Below are 23,618 nucleotides of genomic sequence, written 5' to 3' on the forward strand. Positions count from 1 at the left end.
TGTGTTTGTGCATTTGTTCCCATGAATAAACAGCTAGCATTTCTCATGATAAAGAAAAAAACTACTTGATTGCTCTCGGATGCACTGGCAGATCAACATTGAACATATAGGCAAAAACCGACAAGAATTATGAAATTGTTGGTTTAGTGAAGCTTCAGTACAGCAAGAGACATACGAAAGTGATATAATGTAAACCTAATTGTAGTCTGTGAAATCAAAGGTAAAGGAACATACTTAGGCACTTCAGTAAGGAGCTGTAGACAGTAAAGAGCTGTAGAGCCAGTCTAGCTACAGGAATTACCTGGCTGCTGGTAAACTAACCAGCAGCCAAAACACACTAACAGTGTAGGCACTCCAGTGAATGGCGATCTACTGATGTTACACAAAGAAGCCAAAATAGTTTCTTCATCAAAGTCACGGGTCTATTTCTAATTCCTGGATGACATTTCACTGCCGTGATTCTGAAGACAATGGAGCAGGCCATGTTAGCAGTGTAACAACCCAAATAGTTGCCAAACAGACACCTATACCAAAAGTTTTCAAATGCTGGTGAAAACTGTAGTTCGTCTGGGTCCAAACGCAGAGTTTGGTGACTCACATGAAGAATTCCTATTTACAAAACATGGGCTTACATCTGCTTTGAATGTTACCCCACATGGACTTCTCCTTGTCAGTGAGGAAATGGTTTCCTCTGATGATTCACTTGCTTTCCCGGGAATCTCTGCTTCACCTTACAAGGCTCTCTGCAAGAAATCACCTGGCCACTCAGATCAAAACAAACAAAAAATGCATTCACTTGATTTTGACCATCTTCAATTTTTCACTGATAAATAGGACATAGATTTTCCAATAAATTTTCGGGCAAAATTTTTCCTTTCCTTCCAAAGTCATTAAATACAATATCCTGAGGGTAATTCACATCAGATGATGTAGCAAGTGTTATGTCCTCCTGACTGCTTTTTTTCACTGTTCTATCCTGGCTGCCTTGAATGCCTATTTGCAATTAGTTTAACAAAAAAAGTATGGATTGCAAACTTATTTTCTGAGTACTTTTTTCTCCTACTTCTGCAGATGCTGTTTTGTCCTTTCAAGCTTGTTATCAATTGCTTTCCCAGTGCTACAAAACACAATTGTACCAATGTCAAGGACAAAGTTTTCCTGATCTAATTCTATTTGCCTCCCAGCACACACAGAAAAGTATTGAGTGTTTATGGTTTGTGTTTTTAAACATCTCACAGTAATGGTACACTGATGCATCCTGTTGAAAATTGTTTGCTAGTACACTAAGTTCTTCCTAAAAAAAGTCTGATAAGTTTACAGAGGAACAAATCCATCCATTAGCGCCCGGTCCAAAATATACAGAGGCCAACAGAATTATCCCTGGGCTGGACTGTGGCACATTGATGTAAGTAAATGGCACTCCCCCATTCCACATTAGAGCATGCAATGTTCCAGCAGGTTGGTTGACATGACACCTGAACCTTCAGTGTCCTGTTCACATGCATTTTGTGACTGCTATATGTTGTAATCAACTTTGTGTGCTAAGCACCATAAGGTACTAAGAGTTGGAAATCTACCCTGAACTACATTGCATGCTTCCTTCCAAGTTCAAAACTTCAGAAAAGACTTTTGGACATGCCAAAGATATCATTTAATAAAATAAATGTTAGGGTCGACTAACCCTGAATGATCCTTTCCCCCAGCAGCAGATGAGAGGAACTGTGGACAGAATGAAGAAATCATGTCTAGTGGTCACACAACCCTGGCACACAGCCATGTAGCTGCTAGCACACCGAGATGCTATCAAGATCTTGTAAGCAGAAGAAATTACTTTGCTTATGTGTGCGCTTCTATAGTGAATTTGCACTTGTCTGTGCTCCAGTAGAGGTATACATGCATTTTTTTCAGTAAACTAGATGCAAAGATTCACTCAGGTTCACCCATCTAAGTAATATAATCTAAAGTTGCCTTCATGTGACAGTGCTGAAACAGTCAGGTGTGAGTTAAGCCATGAGATAAAGTTACCACTCATTATGTGAAAGAATGGGAAGAAGCTCCAACCATGAGTCAATTCAACAGGTTGAAAATTATTTTACTCTAAGTCAGGATCCATTTTAGATAAGACATGCCAAATAATGGAGCTTGTTTAAAGAGTGATTTCTGCTTGTGCTGTGTGAAACACCTTTGTAGTTCAAATGCACCAAAGCAAGCTTAGGAAGTATTTTCAGGCCAAAGTGAGTCACTGATCTAAGACCCATTTATGGAAAACTCATGGAACCCAATAGGGTGTTTTTGTTCAATAAAATTATTATCTAGTTTTAAAAGTGATTCCTGAGCAGCTAATAAAGTGGAGGTGTCCTATCCTCCAGAGATTAGTGATACTAAATGATGAAGGGTGCTTGCCCAGTATTGCAACAGTACTAGGATACAAGGAACAGCTTTGGAGCTGGCAACACAGGGCATCCCTCTAGAAACAATGTCTCCCTAAGGCAAGTGTCAAAAAGATTGTCCTTGGAGGAAACAAGGAAAACAATGTCCTAGACCTAGAATCTTCTCAAAATTATAACATGAGATAGATCACCTGACAGTTTCTTATTCTGTGCTGTTTTGAATCCCCTGAGTTAGGCAATTCCCTTCTGAAGCCTGTTTCTTGCTTGCTTGCTTGGCATATTGCACCTAAAAGAATTAATGACAAAACTCAGAGAGCTCATAGTAGGCTGCAGAAGCAATAAATACTAATAAGATTATTTATATGCCACTGGAGTTCAAGCGAGAAAAGCACTGATCTGGAGAAGTAAGTCAGGCAGACTTCAGTTTCACATCTTAAAGAATGGATACAGGCAATGAGTAGGTACTTACAGCTAGCACTTCACCACAAATTTAGCCTTTAGTGCATCTTTACATTCTTCCTCCCTCTACATGGTCCAAGAAGAGGGATATAGGCTGAAAACCTCTCTGTCAGTTATGTGTACAGTTTACCGCTAGTGCTGGCTTGGAACCATACTCATCAGCAGCACACAGAAAGAAAACTGTGCTCTCTTATTACAGACCCCCAGACAAATCCCTTTGCCATAGGTATGACCTGGACTTGCTGAATCTGCCTGGCCTACTTTCTTATGTCCTACCTACTTTTGTAGCAACATTGCAAGACTGCAACATCATTCTGAGATGGACACTGGTGTAAGATGACATGAGAGCACTGGAGATTTGTGGACATCTGAGTTCAAGCTATCAGAGAACAGCATTAGTACTGTACATCCAAGCATTTTAGAGAAGGCAAGATGTATGAGCTGGGTCATCCTCCAGATGGACTTTGTGCCACTGATCACAACCCTTTAAAGCCCAGCAGCTATGATTACAGCCTTCTGAGTCCAGCAGTTCCACCAGTTTTCAGTCTGCTTATGAATGTCTGCTTATGTAGTCTTTACTTCATCAATTTGTCTTTGAGAATATTGTAGGAGACAGTGTGGAAAGTCTTGCTCAAGTCAAGATAAATCACATGCACAGCTCTACCCTCATCCCCAAGATGATGATAGAAGGTTATTGGGTTAGTGAAGGAAATGGTTTCCTGGATCTCTACTTTAAACCCCATCACATACACAGGGACTGAAGTGAGGCTAGCCAGCCTGTAGCTCCCTGACTCTTGTCCTTTTTGAAGACAGGAGTGACATTTGCTTTCTTCCAGTCCTCAGCAACCTCCCCACAACCTTTCAAAAATAAATAGGAGTGGCCTTGAAATGGCATCAGCCATCTCCTTCAGCTAACAAGTTTGCCTTATCAGATCACGGACTTGTGTCTGTCCAGTTCTGTTTATATATTTCACAATCTGCTCATCCTCCAATGAGGATAAGACTGTTTGCTCTAGACTTTCCCTTTGATCTCAAGGGCCTGGGATTTCTGAAAGTCTGTTTTACCAGTAAAGACTAAAGCAAAGAAGGCATTGAGTACCTCAGTCTTCATAGTGTCATTTGTCACCAGGTCCCCTGAAACATTCAGCAGTGTGTCCACATTTTCCCTAGACTTTCTGTTGATGCTAATACACCTGCAGAAACCTTTCTGACAGCCCTTCACATCCTGCACCAGATTCATCTCCAGGTAGTCTTTGACTTTCCTGACCCCTACGCCCACACTCTTGGACAGTGACTTTTTGCTGAACTTTCCTCTTATCTTACTGCTCTGGAACACAGGAGCATTTCAACCAGTGATGCACATCTGGCTTACTTTAAATATTTCACTCTGAATTTATGCTGATCTTGAAGCTCTGACAGCACTCTTCACCTGCAGAGAACTACTTTTAACTTAATTGAAAGCATCCAGCTTCATTTTATCCATTGCATCAATTTTAAGCCTCTTTCCCCAGCAAGATGCTACGAAATTTGTTGGAGTGTATTTCAAGTTTGAAACACATTTTTTTTCTTTTTTTTTTTTGCCTTTTTTTTCCCTCTCTCTCTCTCTTTTTTTTCTTTTCTCTTTTTAGTTTTACAGTGGCTTTACTGCAATTAATGAATCAATTTACCAGCTGATACCATGTTATTATACACATTTTGCAGATGAACACCCTGAAACTCAGGGGAATAAAGCTACTTTTCCAGAGAGACACAAACAATGACATTTCATCTAATAGTTCACTGTAACTATGTAAACTAATAATGGATGAAGTAAACAAAAAACAGGTGAGATGCCTGAACATGTCATAAGGAAACTTGGAGTTCAAATCTCAATATGAATTCTAATTCCGTAGTTCATTTACATTGCATGATATTTTTAACTAAGACAAGATCTAGTAAAGCCTCATTCGAAGTCAGTGCATTTACAATTTCCAATAATTAGCTGGTTTGTTTAAAGCAACTTCTGACAGGCTAGTGAATCCACCACATAAATAGCAGATGTGGGAGACATCTGTGCTAAGCTGTGTGACTTACAGGGTACTCTGCTGATTGTCGTACTGGCTATTTACAGATGTCTTTAAAAAATGCAACCTGTTTTCAAGTGTCATTGAACCAATTCATATTTAGAATTTTAAATGGATAAGACATAAGCAGAAGACTAATTTCTGGTCAGTAAGCAAAGGATTTTGAATTCATGTAAGAAATTAAACTTGAAAACTATGAGGATGTTGTTTAGTTATCTAAAAGCTGCGTGAAGGGCAGGATACATTTCTTTAAAATGGCTCTATAGACTTTAAGTTGTTTGGATAACTGAATCTCTTCCCAGTGCCATTTGAGGTGCCTTTGCATGTCCTGCCTGGGACATGAAGTGCCACTCCCAATGGAATGAGTTCTCCTGTCTCCAGGGTCTCAGATCTGCAAGATATGACGATGTACTAGATGCTGCAAAGAATCCCAGACAGCTTTGATCTACCTATATGAAGGCAATTAGGATCACTCTGTCGTAACATTGACCTGAACCCTACACCTTATTTCAAGTTCTATCCTGCAGACAATAAGGATGGAAAATATAAATTGTGTGAGGCACAGTAACTGTTTCAGACTGTGCACGAATACAAAGCTTAACTTTCTGAGTCGTAGTGAATACATTAATTAACAGATAAAGAGAAATTATGGTCTTAAAGCAGAGGACTCAGCAACTTTTGGTTCAATTCTTGGCTCAGTTTCCATTTCACCTTACAAAAGAGGGTCTTTGCTGCTCATGAAACAGAGAGAACCTCAGTGGGGCACAGTGAGGAGAAATGCATGATGGTTTGTGACAAGCTAATGAATAAGTGTGCTGAGGGATTAAGAAACATGTTTTTACAATAAATTTTAAGCTTTATTTTCTGAAGACAACAACTCTCTAGATTCCCCAGATAAAAGGAAAAGCACACGGAAAAAATCCTCCTATTTTAAACATTTATACATAAGAATTTTAGGAAGAAGAAATAGAAAAATGTGTGTAAGGATCATGTATCATCTCACCTATAACTGTAAGTAAATAAAAGAGAATACTGTCCATTAGTAAACAGGAAAAAATGAAAACGAGTGCTCACTTAAGAACACTTAAAGCTTACTTAATAACAGGGCTCAGAAAGTATTCAGTCCAAATCTGTTATGTTCATTAACCTCCTGGAAACTAATGGAGCACTTGAAACTACTTCATCAATAACCTTCCAATTAGTCCAGTTCTTAAGGGAAGAGAAAGTGCTGCTACGAGGAGTCCCCTGGTCCTTCCCCAGCCACGGCACCATGTGCTGTTTGCCAGTGCTTGCCTGGCTCCTGGTGAGATAAGAGTTCTCCTTTGCAACTCACAGCATCAGCCAGCTGCCAGCATCAATATCTGCATGCCACTTTCTGTAAAGATGATACTTACTGCCTAATATAAGCTCTCATCTGTAGTTTTCTCTATGGATGCTAATTCGAACATAATTTTAAAATTCTATTTTAGATTATATCTTCTTCCTGTAGCATGTAATGAAGCCGCTCTCAAAAGAGGCCTCTCGACTTTCTAGAGAACTGCAGTACAAGCAAAAATGACTTAGAAGAAGCATAGGTATAAACTTACAGAGATAACATCAACAGGAGTTAATTATCCAATACATCTATTCAAGCTCATACCTCATTGAGTGTGTTGCTTATAGTTGCCTCAGTTCACTGTAAATCCACTTTTCATTACTGTTCACAACCCACAGATATTACTTTTTTGACATATTCTAGAGGCAAATATATTGACACTTGGAAAGAAAATTAAACACACCAAATGTCTAATGAGCAGTTCCCTTCTACCCTTCACACATTCAAGGGCCAATATTTTAGTGTTGTAATGAAATAAAACCTTTTCTTGAAGAGAATTATGCTAGCATACTTTGTTCATCACTTGTATCTATTTTCATCACGTACTTGTTGGCTGCTCTAGAGCTCATTAAAATAAAGTCTCTTTTGGAAAGTGTTTTTGTATTCCAGTGATCATAATTTAAAAAGATGGTATTCATGCTGCTTAGGTTATATGAAGTGTGCTTAGACACATATGTAGCATCTAAAGACAATTATATGTACCTGTTATCCTTGTTAAGTACCTATAATTGAACAGAAATTGACTAGCAAATACTAAGAAAAATCCAATTAGAATTTAAAAGTGATTAATAACCATTGTAAAGATGCATGGTTGTTAATCTAAGATGCTTTGAAGCATGGAAAAAAAAAGAAAAAACAGGAAATAAATAAAACTCAAGTATAGAGATCATCAGGAGCCAACTTTAATAAGATAAATTTTATACACCATAATTAATAAATTTGCTTTTTGCAGCACATCTTACCTTGATACTTACTTCTTTTTTGGAAAAATTAACAGAATTGTTGTCCATTTGAGCAATTGATAATTTACTAATGAAAATTAAATGAAGTAATAGCAGCCATAAAGGATGTTTGCACTGAAGCAGAGCAGAATTCATTACAATATATGCACATTGAAGTTTTGCTTTATTCTCCCAAATCCAGCCATTTTTTTAATCATCTAGTTTCTATTGTCTATTAATTTTCACTTTTAGTGAAGAAAAGTCTTTTCTTGCAAGCAATTCAGTAGTCAAGATGCCACTAAAAACAGTAACGAATTTCCCTTATATGAAGATTGCATGGACTTGCATGGAGATTCTAGCAATTTCTTGTTTAACACTTAAGCGAGCAATACAGACTACAGTGACAGGAGAATTTATAGACCTTTCACTGGGAGAATGCCAGAGACTTCCCTGTGCTATGGGTGCAGAAAGAAAAGGCATCTTCCTAAAGTTAAGAAGTGATCAAGGACCACCATGTTCCCCTCCACTTCTGCAGGTACCTGATGACAACTCCTTTTCAGAGTCCACAGATCAAGGCACAGATGATGCCTTTTCTCTAAATTGTTTCATGAAACCTTCAGTGACTAATCGAGTTTGGAGTTGCTGTGGTTAAGCTGATAATATCACACAGTACATTTCTGTTTCCAAATTGAGTGTTCTTAATTTTTAGAATCAACTTTAAAACCAAGTCTTTTCCCGCTAATGTAGCAGCTGCTTTCCAGAAAGAATTTGCTTTATACATTTTAGAATTCAGTTTTCCCAAATACTCCTTCTTAGTAAATGCATTTACCAAGAGAATAAATAGATGGGCCTTGAACACACTAAATTCTAGTTTGTGTACTGAAGAGCAAGAACAATCAAGAAGATAAAGAGCCGACCTAACCCATTCTCCTCTCTGTAGCAGTGACCTGTAGATATCAGTGGAAAGAGCATTGGGCATCTATCTGTGAGGTAGTTCTTCCATTAATACAACTTTTGACCTTCCAGCAATCAGTAGATGAGGGACATGTCCTCTTGAAACAGAGTTTATCCTCCTGGATCTAAAACTATGCCTTTGTTCAAGACAGAACACCCTCTTTTTCTGATCATCTGCTAACAGAGTGACCAGCACAGATCCTTTGGTAACACACCCCTCCAACTATTCTGAAAACAATGAATTTGTTCCTATCTCCTTTTCTCATCTCTGATTAGTCATTAATTTCTGAAAGGATATTCTTTCCTGTCTCCTGACAAATTCCAATTAATAGTATTGGGAAAGAACTTCATGAAAAGTGTTCCACGGAAATAAACGTAACATATCAAGTTCACTTACATGCTGAATTACAAAAAAAAAAAAAAAAAAAAAAAAAAAAAAAAACTATTAGACTAAGGAAGCGTGATTTTTTTTTTCTAAAAGAGAGCAAAGAACAAGTCACTTTGACTCTTCCCCATTATTTCACATATTTACTCATTCTTGTCTTTGTTATGGTCAGTTTTCTTCACATAGGTGCTAGAATACTGCATATAATTATATCCCTCTGGATGCTCTTCGAGAAAAAAAGATTTGACATTTGCCATACCCATTCTTCCCATGCCATGGATGGTGCAAGTGATAACATACCAAGGCTGGTTGGTTGGCAACTTCTAAGTTCCTTTGGAATATCTGAGTGAATATTATCTGGTGCTTATATTTGTTCCAATACACTTTATGAATTTCTTCTAAAGCATCTTCTATTAACACTATGTGTGAGACACTTCTTGGGACTTAATTTCCATAAGAAAAAGCTTGAGGATAAGAACCTTCCAAACTCTTCCAACACAGAGAATTGTATTATTTTTATGTCTTAAAGACTGTCCTTTTTCAGTGTATTTGGAAAAAAAAAAAAAAGTTTTATTATTAGTTCTTATATTCTTAGAAAGTTGCTCCTCCAATCTGTGTGGGCTTGTTATACCACAACTTTACATTTAACCTTCTAGAGCTCATGCTCATTTTTATTCTCAAATTACGTTCTTATTTGTAGAATTTTGACATTCTGTTTTGTAGAACTTTTTTTCTGTTGTTTAACTACACCTTTGAAAAGGACACACGTTTTGTAGCACATCCCCAGCCCCTGCAGAACTTGCTGTGATTACTACTGAAAACATAGCTATAGAGCAGTAAGGCAATAATTCCTGTGTGTGAGATTTGCCCAGAGATACAGCCCACAGCAGGAGTATGCTTGGGATTGCAAAGTTTGGTCTAACACGGTACAGTTCGTTCCCAGCAGCATTACTGGGAACTCAGTAGCAATATGACAAATATTTATCAGCAGCTTCAGACCTGAGCACGTTCCCTGCACATGTCACAGGGGCCACATTCCCTGCAAAGCACATTGATGGAAGTCAGCAATGGAAGATCATTTTGTGCTGTGCCTTTCATCAAGCCTCTTCTCCTTTTGCACATCATTTTGAGTGTGAGGTTACATGTGTAACTCTCTCACTCACAGGTAGAACAGGATTTTGTTCAGAAAGAACCACCTAAACCCTTTTGCTCTTAGGAGCTTGCTTGTCTTAAAAGGACAGTGAGCAGCACTATCCAAATTTCTAGGTCAAATGCCAGCAATACAAGACGGTCAGCAGTTGAGATACAAAACACAACCGCCCCTATACCCATGACGGATAGGTTACATTTGACAGCCCTCTGCTTCGTGACACTTAGACACAGTGAGTGCACAATTCAGCTTCAGTAGCTCCAGCCTCTCCATTGCAGCTTTCTCTAATGTGCCCTGGCGGAGAGGCTAGGAGAGCTGAATGCAGCTGGAACTTGAAAAGACCCAATATTAAAGAAGATGTAACAGCAACAGCTCTCATTTTGCACTGACTGAGCTTCCTCTCTGTCCACACAATACATCTGAAAGAGCAGCGGGGGCCTGTGCTCAGTTTAGTGGGAAAACCAGATGTCGTTTTTCAGATGTACTTTAGAGCTCTGATCAACCTGGTGAAACCTGCCTCAAGCATACACTCCAATGATCAACAAAAATGTGGCTGCTTAATGATGGCAGATTTCTAATTAAAGTGGAGCAGTCTAGCTCTAGAACTAATTTTAGTCAAAAGACCCACCTAATTATCATACTTGCTTTACAAATGAGCTCACTTAGATACAAAAGAATTTAGATTTGGTGGCAAGAAATTATTTACAGAAATAGGCAAGAGCAGATACCAGCAGACCCAGATCGCCTGTCCTCTGCTGTAACCTCTTCAGCGAGAAACATTCATTCTGGGCCTTTCAAAAATTGTTTTTCTATTCGATCAAAAGGGATTCAGGAGAAAGCGGGGGAGTCACTCAGTGATTTTTGACAAGCCTGTCTCTGGGGACCCAGATCACAGAGGTTGCAGCACTCAGCCTTCCAGGCCCTGGCGGCATAAAACTGGAATGGCTGATTTAACTTGCAAAGCTAATAGCAACGAAGAGAAGTGTCAGGGCAAAGATAACACTATTATCCACAGAAATACTGGTATAGACTTTTAAAACCAGTTAGAAATTTTGCATGCAAAGTCCCATTAAGGCAATTGGAGCAAACATCCAAACCCATACGTATCTTTGGAAAATCTCAACAATTTTACCAAACCAGGATTTATACTCACTAGAAACAACAAGGAACTAAAATTAGTGCAAGACAGGTGGCACTCTACATACAAGAAAATTTCATCATACTATACAGGCAAGAGTTTTAAGTTACCTACAGATACCGCTTCTTGTCCTTGTAAGGTATTGAACAAATCTGCCGGACACCATTTTTATTTTATTTTTTAAGTCACAATCTCCTATAACCATGGTTTTTGCTACATATCTATTAATACTAGCAAACTGAATTGCTGTCACTTAAAGTGTTAGTGCATATTTATGGGGGTATATGTGCACATGTTTTTGCTACAGCAAACAGAAAATAGAAACAGTAGTATAAACTTTAGTAAAAGTGATTTAAGCTAACATTTTTGTTCATATTTGCAATGGACAGACTACACACAAGCAGTTACTGCAACTCAGTTTACTCAGGGTAATTCACTAAGCAACAGTAATTCAGATTTGTTGGAGCCCTTGCTTTTCCAGAACTATCCTCTAACTAAAATGCCTCACAGATAAATTATGTTTAAGTTATGTTTGCACTTCTGATTTTCTTCTCCCCAATATACAGTCACACACACACAAACTGTACAGATATTTTCTGAAGCTTAATGTAACATTTGCCAAACAGACATTTTAAAAACAGGCTCAGAAGTCAGATACTCACTGATTTGATTGGTAGATGCACTATAAAAAGCATTGACAGTAGTTGGGCTGGTAAACCACCTGTAGTAAGAGCAAAAGCAATCATCTGTCAGTACACTAAAACAACTTTATGAATAGAATAAGCAAAGATTAAAAGTTCACTCAGTGGAAAGAAAAATGTAAAAGACCGAGGATACATTAAATTATTTCTCCAGTTCAGCTCACAGTTTCTGGAACATCGAAGTCTATTGTTTAATGGCTTTACTTTAAGTGCACTTACTCAATGATTGTTCAACAAGAGTGATTGTTAAGTTTCCTATTACCTAATCTGTTGTATTTCTAAGTGACATTAGTGCTTGTGAGGTCTTCCAAGCTGACAAACTGAAGTCCTGACTTCACCCAACAGAGGTGCAACACTGATAGCAGCTGTGAAAACTCTATAAGATTTTATTATACCTGTCTTTCAACCATGTGCAGAGAAACTCCCTCTTGAAACTAGAGAGCATTTTGAAATGACTGAAGTGGCTTCAGACTCTTTGCTGAACAGGCACTTGTATGATTAGGATGATGTTAACAACATGGGTAGGTCCTTTCTGGGAACCTAAATTTGAAATAAACAGCTTCACACTCTGTACTCTACTCAGTGAGCATCAGTGTGCCCATAAACAAATGGACATCCTTAAAGCAAAACAAATTTTACAAGGAATATTACCATTTCTTCTCGTGTTTAGATTTCTCATACTTCCAGGAACCTAGATTTGAAGTGCAAATAGGATTTATGAATCTCCTTAGCCTAAGCTCATCTATATTGGCAGTGGTTTCACCCATACGAGTGGAAAAATCTCAATAAGTTTCAGCAAGATCCAAAACCCCTCTGAGGAAATTCTGACTTCAGTGAGTTCAAGATTTCACCTTATGCTTTTATAATGAACTGAGAAAAAATTGAAGTAATTAATAAAGATGATGAGAATTTGTAGCTAATTCATAATAAATTAGAAACAACTGTAATAAGCATCCAAAAAAGGAAAATCCTGATTTCTTTAGCAACACATTACTCAGAAGCTTTATAAATCCTGAAAGCAATAAAAATAATGCAATTGCTTTGGAAAATTCCTTTCAAAGAGAAAAGATGGCAACTGCAAAACAAGGAGTAAGACAAAGGAAGATCTATCAGAACATGGAAAATGTGTGATGCCGGTGACATTCAAGAGCATGATTTGTGTTTTAAAATAGCATCATCAAATGAAGGAGTTATCTGCAGAGCCTGACTGTTGTTCTGACAGTTGATGTCCTCACATAGACCATGTAACAAAGGGGAGAGGTTTATGATGGCAGCATTCTGTCTTTTATCAATAAGTTTATCTGCTTCTCTCATGTTCAAAGCTGAACAGCTTATTTTATAATGCAGTAACTAGAAAAAGTAACCAAGGAAAGCCAAGAGTGATGTCTTGTAAATGTCTAAACCATCCATCACATTATACTCTCTAATTGCCACAGATAATTCTCCCACTTTTGTTTATTAGGAGATGCTGAATGGGAGGAGTAGGGGGAGGTTGTTTATTTTGGTGTTTTCTGTTTCCTCTGTAATAAAGGCATGAAATGCAAGAGATAACATAGTGAGATAACGGAAAACTGAAGAAAGAATGCTTATGGTGAAGGGATAAAGAAAAAAAATTAGGGGCTCTAATTGACCACATTTTATTTTCACATTTGTTGACATCACTGATGAGCCGAAATATTTTGAAGGATTCAAGCCAGCCACTTGTGCAGTGATACTGCTCTCCCAGCTTAGCAGTAGCTCTGAAGGACTCTGTCTCTCTTTGACAAGGAGACAACCCTGGAGGGACCCACTTGAAATGCTCAACACTATAATTTGGATTTTACTGGAAGTTTGAATAGACACATAGCATTGCAACTCCTACCTCACCCTGTGGGTTTGCTCCACTTAAAACATCCTTTCTATTCTCTTGAACAGCAACTTCTAAGCATGAAAAAGGCTTCCAAACAACAAACAACTCCCTTTTTACAAATCCTTCTTACAGTGTGTGTCTTGCAGGGCTCCCTCATTTCCAGACACAGGATTAAAGGCCTGAGGCAGATAACTTACACTTCAAAACAGACTAATGTACTTTGCTCTCTTCCCCATCCTCTTTGCTGTTGCGCTCCCAGGGCCACACTGAGCTCACTGCAACCAGCTCTTGATGGGAAACACCACAAGCAGTGGTTAAAGAGTTCCTCAAGTACAATCAATGCCTCTCTAACAGCACAAGTTTTCACATCTTTTTCTGGGTGAGGAGCTAACCATAGCGATGCACGTATTTGTCATAACAGAAACACCTCATTTGGCCTGAGAGCAACCAACACCGCACCACTGCTGGCCACACTTTCATGCCTAAGAAGTTACCTCATCGCTTGTAGACAAGCTGCTGAGTCTCATCACAACCTCTCTGTCCTGTTGCTACTCCTTTCTTCATGATCTACCACTGCAACAGCAGAGCCCATCTTGTCTTCTGAGCTTAGTATAAACCAGACACCAATAGCAGTCTCAATTTTCTCATTGTAAAACTGAACTATGTTCTTTCTAAGTCACTTTTTCACAACAAGGCCTCAAGAAAAACCCAGTATGAAATTTGTTATACTTTTAAGCAGATAGAAAGAGAAGACTTAGTAGCTGTAACAAGGAGTCACAAAGAAAAGAGTTTTCTGGTGACAAGCAGTGTATACTGCTGAATTTTATATTTGACGTTTAGAGACTCTGGCAAGGAGCATATTTGCACTCCAGCATTTTGTTGTACCATTGCAAGCCACTCTCAGAAAGATTTAGAAAGCATTTTCCACAAAAGAACAGAAATAACTGAGACTGCTTCTATTCAGACTAGATGAACAACTTCACCTCACATTTGTCAGCCTCTTTCAGTGAGTGCCTTGAAATGATTGAGTCTTCAGTGACAGACCTTAACTAATAATATATCAAATTACTATATGAAGAGCTATAATAAATAGCTGTCAATGTTAAATTTTAAGGTGAAGCAAATTTAGAAATAGCTCTCACATTCCTGTTTGAAGTCTGGTTGGTCATTTGCTCTAGATCTGGTTACAATGTCAGTGTATTTGACTCACTATCAGGACAGAAAAAAAAAAAAAGAAAAAAAAGAAAAAAAAAGAAAAAAAAGACAAGCATAACAAAATCTAAGCTCCCTTTAATTACAGACTAAATAATAAAACTAGAATTGTTTCTTCTGTTTCTATTTCTTAGTAGCATGTGAAAGAGGAATACCTGAGTGTAAAACGTTACCTATCAACTACTGCAGCAGTCAAAACATAAAGCTGTGGACTTGATACTTTTAAGTTTGATATCTCTTGGAAAGAAAATCTTGTACTGAGATAACAAGTGAGGCAGATGCTCTAATAGGTTTGTGTTACAGCTATCTCCACCATATCTTACTTCCTGAGTTAAAAGCATAGTGTGCTACAACGGCAGTCATGAAAAGTGTTGACTGGGAACGATTACAATACAAGGAAAAGCTTATTTCTTTAATTCTCCACAAAGCATGAACTGAAGTTGCAATTTGTTCTCTCAACTTTTTGAGTTAGAGGAAACACTTAGATGGAGCAGAACTTGATGTGCAGTGTCCCAAGTAAAAATTGTGTTTTTGTTGTTGTTGTTGTTGTTGTTTGAAGACTGCAAAGTGCACCTCCTGTGGCTGTGGTGACTGCAGGGGAACCAGGCCCCTGGGGACCCCAGTATCAAGTCACAGCTCCTCAGCACCATCTGGGTGTGAAAGGTTTCCAGGTGCATTCCTCCCATCCATGGCGTGATCAGCATCGCACATGATGCCCTCCCTACTACTTTTCACAGAATCATAGAATCACAAAAGGGTTGGAAGGGACCTTAAAGATCACCCAGTTCCGATACCTGCCAGGGACACCTCCCACCAGACCAGGTTGCCCAAAGCCCCATCCAGCCTGGCCTTGAATAACTCCAGGGATGGGGCATCCACAGCTTCTCTGGGAAACCTGTTCCAGTGCCTCACTACCCTCACAGTGAAGAATTTCATCCCGATATCTAATCTAAATCTACCCTCTTTTATTTTAAAGCCATTACCCCTTGTCATATCACAACACTCCCTTTTTGCTGTAAACCAGACAACAGCTAGGTCAGGAGGGAGCAAAACACAGGACAATGAATTTTGATAAATACTCCTGGTTTGGGGGATTGTTTCTGTTTCTTAGATTACAAAACCGTTGAATCCCCAGAATAACTATTTCCACTTTCTTATCCACATTCCTCTTGCTTTATCAAACTCCTTTGTCTTGTACCTCTCAGCTCCTCTGTCCCCTGATAGTGTTTCCCTGGTGTTTCAAGTGAACTAGCACGTTGTTTTTCCATATAGTTGACTATGCTGATGAAAGTGAGTCCAGATTGAAATAATATTGCTGAGAAATCTGCACCATCTGCTAAATGAATATAGTGTTTCACATTTGGGAGTAATATTACAGTACTATGTGATAACTTATTTTCTTATATACTTGTTTTCTTATTTATCTTTATCAGTCCACAGCATGGACCATCTTTTAATATATATCTCTAAATATAAATATTTTGCTAGAAGCTACTGAACTAAAGAAAAGTAAAAACAAAGAAAATGGAAACAAACCCCCAAGGGTAATTCTCTATTAACACAGTGCCAAGCTTCAGTGTAGGCCAATGATCTGTGGAGTTCAGTGACAGATAAAAGTTTAATAAATAAATAAATAAATAAATAAACAGAGAAAGAAAAGAAAGAAAGAAAAAAGAGAAGTAAAAGCCTCAGAATGCAGTGTTCTGATAGCCAAAATGTGGCAAACACTAATGCATTTAAGACCATCCTTGACATGCCTCAGACTGGTGGGAATTATTTGTATATTATAATAAATTAAAACACAGGATGGTATTTTTACTACAGGTGACAATCGCTTTCTGTGCCTTGGTAGTCCTCAGCTGACACAGCAACAGTGGCCAGTGTAAGGGATACCACCTTCAGATCCCTTTTCTATCCCTGAGCAGGTGCAGAGGCAGAATAATCCCCCAAGAGGAAAAACCATGGCTGAGGGCTCAGACAGGTTTACCCCCAGCCCCGCAGGGAACAGAGCATATAGTTGTGCTGACAGAGAAAACATATTGAAAATCAGGTTGGGATGCCCCAAGCCAGACTGTTCCCCAGTGAGCTGCGCAGAGTGAAGCTGGAAGGGTCTGTCCCCTGCCCTATATGTATGCACACATGGGGACAGTAAACCCACCAGAGGTTCCCATCTCCTCTCTTATGCAGCAGCCAGTACAGAAGGGGTCATTTTTTCCTTTTTACTCCACCTCCTGTGGATGAGCTACTTTGTGACCACATATGGACACTAGACCTGTTTATCTTCCTATTTTTTTAAGCAAAGGAAAGTGCAAAAGCAGACTGGAATAGATCTACTTAAGGGCAAGACAAAGGTGATGAGGAGACTGCTGTTAAGTAATCCTCAAAATAAAAGGGCAAAGACAAGGAAGAGAAAGTAGTCAATCTTGTAGTGGTCAGTAGGGTAAAACCTTCAAGTTTTTGAAGCGTACCCACATGAAGTGACAGTTCTCAGAGGTGACAGCCCTTGAGGTGTGTATTCAGGGACTACCTGCCCATTAATTTCCCTGCAGGGGGCATTTTCATTCCTGCCAGCAGTCTACTTGGTCTGTGTTAGTGCTGCCTCAACTTTGCTCACAGGATGAGGGCTGCTGATTACAATTTCTGTGGAGAGGCAAGCATTATGTTTCACTGGGATTAACCATTGCAATGTCAGAAAAAGGTGTAATGAGCTTAGGTTAACTCATCATTAAAATGAAGCTATAAATAACCCCCTGAAAATATGCAGCCAAACTATGAAATTCTAACCAAGCACGGGCTGCAACTGCCCTGCTGGCACCCTCTTCCTACCTCACGGACAATGCAGAGCCATCCTTGAAACAAGGTACAGTTCAGTATGAGAAGGAATTTCTGGAACCATAAGGAAATAGCATCACAGGAGCTAAGTAGCAGCACTGATTTCAAAGGCTCTGTGCAGAAGGAGTCATTTTTAAGTAGCGTGATTAGAGTAATTAAGTTCTGTTTAGGTTATAATTTGCATTTTAAGGATTTGATTACCCACCAGTAAGAAAAGAGACTGATTCTTTTATGTATTTGATGACTATAAGTGACACAATATGTACTCTCAGGTTTACAAATAAAATATAACATATGTAAATTAAATCATGTCTTAGGCTGTATCACTGCAATCAACAGCAGGTAACTAACAACGCTTATTGCTATCATTAATAATATTATCTCTTGATAATGACTCCATTAATAGAAAAAGTATTTCATAAATCTCTGCTGTACCATTCCAAATTCTGTGACCAAGAGACATAATCCAGTTTCAATTGAGATTCAACTAGTTCTTTTTTTTTTCATTAGATTAAAAGTTTAAACTGCCAGAATATGTTTATTGTGCATCGGAACAGGGGTACCTAGAACTTAATGAAAAGAGTATTTTTAAGATAAAAATATCCCCAGGAGTTCCTGAATAACTGTGGGTTTTTTTGTTGTTGTTTTGTTTTGTTGCCCATAGGCTTTTTTATTATAAAATGTTGCTGTGTGTATAATTCTATTACAACATAAATTGTATAAATTAAATAATGTAATTTAAAACATTGTTAAAAGATTATGAAAATTTGTCTTTTGTCTACTCACTCTGTTTTTGGAACTTCTTTTCTAAGCCAGTAGAAATCAGACTGGGCTGCGTATTTGCGAGTTTGTAATACATTGCCAAAATAGTCACTTTCTGTAAATTTCAGCTGTATAGGTAAAGCATAGATATTTTTAAAACATGTCCAAGGAATAAAAATAATAATAAAATAAATAAAATAAAATAAAATAAAATAAAATAAAATAAAATAAAATAAAATAAAATGCTGACATAAAACAATCAGAACTTTTAATTTAAACAAAATAACTGCATAATTTTTTTAGTCATTATCAAACTAAGTAAAATTTCCGCATTTGGTAGGAGGAATAAATATTTTTTAATAAGTATTGATGTAAGTTAAAAAATGAAGGGTGAAAGGATCTTTGCAAGGGGCTGGTGGAAAGCTCTTGCCTGTGCAGAGAGAAACTGAGGAATTCAGAAGTACCCAAAGAGAAATTGTAGACTGCATGTTTCTATGGCTATTGTTAAGGCAGACTCTTTTCCATATGGAAATAGGTCTATCCCTGTTTCTAAAAGTCCATTTTAAAACTGCTTTCAAAACTGTAACAAAGCCTCTTGTTTTTCAGCTTGCTTTGCATTTCATTATAAATACTTTGTACTATGTGCCCTTGGAGGATTCTGCTGCCATTTTTTACCATTCCTCACATTAAACACTTACAGACGTATGGCTCCACATTCCCATACGCCTCCAAATCTATTAGCAACACTCCCCACAACCAAACATGCAAGAAAAAGGGATGTTAATGTTTTATAAATCCAGATTATATCCCTGCCAAGAGTTTCAAGTAATCCCAGGACTTGTGAGTTACATTTCAGATTATATTTCAGATCACAAAATTATAAAAAGAATATAAGAAAAGTTATATTTCAAATTTAACTGGGTTTTGCCACTGTGATTAACAAGAGGTTTTTGCTAGACATTACCATTATCTGGGCAAGTAACTTCATACCCTAAGTGGTAATGTTGGTCACTTCCTTCATCTCATTACACTGGATTCACAGCACTGTCTCGCGCCACTCTTCCATGAACAAGGAAGGAGTAAGCTTGTAGAGCTAGTTCTTCAAAGGTTTCTCAATTAATCATGCCTCCTTTTAGTGCAGTTTCCTGTTTTCTGGCATAGTGACTCTATCACTACTTGGATTTTAATGGTTCAGGATCGAATTTGTGGTTCTACTTTGCCCACGACTTGCAGTAATACAATTTTCCACATACACACCAGTTACCTCTTTGAAAAATAACAAAATATCTTATTCTTTATCATCTTCCTTCCTGCTGTAGTTAGGCTGAATGGATACCATGTCAGGAAGGAAGCCTCCACAGTATCCTTGTCCAGCTTCTGTAACAGTAGGGCTGTACAGTGGTTAGGGCCTCCAGGTATGATGAGAAACAAGCATAAATAAAATTTGTAGCCTGGAGAAAGGGGGTAGAGTCTATACAGGCATCATCAATTGTGATAATTCAGAGGAAATATGCATTCGTTTTTCTGGAGGCCATTACTTTGAGGAGAAATGGTTTTGTTTTCTTCTGTTTTTATATGTAAATAAAAAAAATATATCTGGTACTTTTAACCTTAAAAATGTTTAATAGCGGGGAGGTTCTTTGCATCCAGGCCAATTTCACTCCCAGCAGGCCTGGAGGCCATCTCACTTAGACATGTTAACATTGACACTTTAGACACTAGAGCTAGCATACTTAATTCAATGTTTAAAAATAAGCAGGCAAGCAGAACTCCAGATGCGGGTAAAACTAAGGAGCTTTGGTTTTAGACAAGGGTGAAACAAAGCAAAGAATGGTCACAATATGTAAAAGAAGAAAGATACAAGTCTAACACTTACTGTTTTGATGTCTTCATTAATATATGTGTCATTCATTATAAACTGGGGATAACCCACTTTTGCCATAACTGCTTTTGCCTTTGAAAAAGAAAAAAAGAAAAAGAAAATAAAACATTGGCAGACATAACCATTGCTCAATGTATGACACTTTTTTCCCCATTCTTTTCCCACTGCATATTATTATGCCTCCCTGAAGGCATCCTAATTCAATTTCAAACCAACTTGCCTACAAGGTAAATTTGGTGCCACAAATGAGTTTCACATCACAGTGTGGAGGGTCTAGATTCTGTTGCCAGATTATCACGGTTGGTCTGTTGACACCTGCAGAGTTTTTGCAGAATTACAGCAATGTGAGCACAAAAATCTTTCCTACCAGTTTTTGAGATAATCAAATGGTCAAATGGTTCCTTTTATAATGTTTTCCAAAAGACACCAGGAAATGACCCATTTTGCTATGGCACGGTACACATCCAACTGTTAAATTGATTTAGTTCAGAGATATGGCTGACCCTGCATCCCTGAAAGGGCAAACTGTCGTGTTTCCATTGAGGGTCACTTCCATTTACACTTGAGGCCAGGTGCACACTTTTCTGAAGGACACTGTACTTCCCTAAAACCCCATAGCTGACCTTTATATTGTTCTCCACTTTTATCCCTTTGCTTCACAGTCTTTCCCCTTTCCCTAAAATTTAAAGGTGTTAAATAAGACACTTCACTTTCCATTGACTTTGTTTTTTTGTTTTTCAGTCATGAACTGGTCCCATTGTTTATGTGAAATCGTTGTAAACATGCTGGTGTGGATTGATAGTAACTGTAGATGAGTATTGCCACTTCATAAATCATAGTATGAGGATATAAACAACCTTAGCAACGTCCTCACAAAAAACAGCAGCAGGCCACCCAGACACCCAGCATCACTGTGGAAACAACACATTTCAAAAAGAAAAGCAAGAGGATACAAAAGGAAAGGGTGACATAGAAAGAAGTAAAATATGACAAAGCCTTAGAATAACTTAAAGCCATGATGGACCAGGGTAGCACAAAGATCGTACTTTGTATGTTTTTGGGAAGCTGAACATAACTTCTCCTTAAGCTTTTGGAATTATCCTCATGCCTCAAAAATAACTCTTCTGGAAATACTGTCCTTCAAACGGAAATGCTTAAATCCAAGTGTATATTGCAAGATATGAGATGCAACAAATTGATGGGCCTTTGAACCGACTACAGCCATACCAACCCTACATTCTGTCTGCCAGCAGACCCCAGACCTCTCTGGAGGCCCCCTGATTTCTATTTCTCTCTTGCTGCATGGGGTGTTTGTTCAAGGGAAGGTTCCCCTTCCTCCACAGTAAAATCCTTGCCCTCTTCTCCCCCTCCAGAGCATCTCAAACAACAGGGCTTTGTATGAAGATCACAGACAGCAAGAACTGAAATTGTTATTCCACAACTGTAAGAAGGAAGCTGATAGGGGATTGCCTTAGTTTAACCAAAATTATTTTGTCTCCTCTTTTATTTTTCAAGAAGAAAGACCTCTTTGCTACTCGAAACTCCTTCTATTTTTCAATCTCATTTCCAACCCAAAGTCATAATCCTCCATTTGTGACATCACAATTAATTGCAGTTGAGATAATTATGATGTCTCAAATAGAAAATTACAACTTCAGGTGGGAAATTAGCAGCAGGAGCAGATGAACTCTTAAGCAAGAAAGATCCCATTGTCATGCAAATATCCCTAGTGGGGGGAGAAAAAAAAGAAAAGACAAGTGCTGAAGAGGAAATATGAAGTGAGCCAAATTAACTCTCAACAGAATGTTCTCTCAGTTTTCCAGAAGGTACAGCAGCCTTTCAAGATATCAAGATATTTCAAATGCCTGGGGAGAAAAAAAGGAAAGGGAGCGGAGCACAGTTCATCTGCAAGTTTGTATATAATCAAGAGCATCTATTTTTTGTTGCTCATGGTGCTGTCAGGTCCAGCTGACTGAACTTTTTCAGGGGACTGGAAAATTTTCTTTTCTATTTCCAGTGCTTCAGTCCTAGTCGTTACCCTGCTCTAGATAAAGTGGAGTAAAACTCATCAGATTTAGTTTCTACTCAGTCAGCTGCTTAAGCAAGTTCAGTGAATCTCAAATGATCTGCATGTGTTCCAGCCATCATCTGAATTGCTTAAAGTAGCCTCTGTGTTGAATTTACTTAATTGAGTCCCTTAACACTTTAGATTTTATATCTATTTAATCAACTTATATGATAGAGTAATTCCTTTAAAAGCAATTTATACTGCAACTTGCAAAAATCCAACAATGATTTTTAAAGAAAAAGCAAGGATTTACTGTGTTAGTACAATGTCATTTCACTCATGATTTAGCTAGTACAGTGTCAATCAAAAATTGTTGATATTTTAGCACATAAAAGAACTTTTTTTTTTTTTTTTTTTAGCTACATTATATACTTTAAAAACACTCTTACCTCCTAGGCTGCCTTCCAAATGAAAGCAAAAAGCATTCACACCTCACTGGCTGTAAATGCAGAAGACTACAAAGCCAGCCTAGGTCTAGCAGTGCTTCTTTGCTGAAAGGTGTGGAACATGGGCCCTGTCCTCAGACCCACAGTGTTAGCTGTGTGGTCAGGACCACAATATGCCCATCTCCTCTTCACCACATGGACATTTTGGGGTAATTGTGGAATATCTGCCACATCCATCTCAGTGTCTTCCAAGCAGCCCAGTGAGAGCAGCATCATGGAAATGACAGTTTTCAGCCCTTTTAAGCCCCACTCCTTAAGCAAATGTCTCCAACAGTGAGGATGATTCCTTTTCCAGGCTGCTTACTAGCAGATCTGATATAGGCTGACTGAAATATCATGTCCATAACTATTATTTAATATTAATTTTATATTTGAGTCATATTTAAATTTGTTAGTCTTGTCATGGCTCTGCTGCATTAGAAACAGAAGAGTTCTCCTAACTGGACTACCTCAGAACTGCTGGGCTCACTTATCAGGTTACACAGATTCTTGCTCTGAGCCTTTGACAACTGATGTAATGAGCTTATGATTTCCATGAATTGAGGAAAAATGGTCAGATGCTTCTGAGATATTTCACAGTACAGGCTACATAGAATGCTAGTAAATAACAGAATTTGTCTCAGAATATTTTGAAAGTAAACTCAAAATGTAATGCTGCTCTTAGTGCTTTAATGTTTTAACAATTTGTTTTAACAAATTCTTACCATAACATGAGCGTTGTAGAAGTCTGAGCAAATAGGAAAGACAACTATATACTCCTTAATAAATAAACACTAACTAAAGGTAGATCTTACGAGCATTACTAGTAATTCTGGTGACTTCTTAAATGTTCCACCAATCAACTAGGATAACAAAGATTCAGAAAAGTAGGCTTTGTTACTACAACACCAAGTTACTTTGCAGGAAGCCAAAAGGCTGTGGCACACCTGTAAAGCCCCTGATGCTGACAGTGAAGGAAGCGGGACTCCTGGTGGAGGGGGCAGTGGAGGGGGCAGCTTCCTACAACCAAAG

The 23,618-nt window shown here is 38.2% G+C and overlaps 1 protein-coding gene across 2 annotated transcripts in view; it reads right to left on the minus strand.

Annotated features, from left to right (window-relative positions):
- PHEX (phosphate regulating endopeptidase X-linked) overlaps window positions 1–23,618 on the minus strand; it is a 102,820-nt gene that overhangs the window by 17,081 nt on the left and 62,121 nt on the right. For both annotated transcript variants that reach the window (XM_083832413.1, XM_083832412.1), the window contains 3 exons: window positions 20,088–20,165; window positions 18,236–18,339; window positions 11,518–11,576 (listed from right to left, as the gene is read on the minus strand). In XM_083832413.1, coding sequence (XP_083688539.1) covers window positions 11,518–11,576; window positions 18,236–18,339; window positions 20,088–20,165 — 241 coding nt within the window. The remainder of the gene's footprint in view (window positions 1–11,517; window positions 11,577–18,235; window positions 18,340–20,087; window positions 20,166–23,618) is intronic.

This window comes from Anser anser, assembly GCF_964211835.1.
Source record: "Anser anser genome assembly, chromosome: 1".
NCBI classification, from domain to species: Eukaryota; Metazoa; Chordata; class Aves; order Anseriformes; family Anatidae; genus Anser; species Anser anser.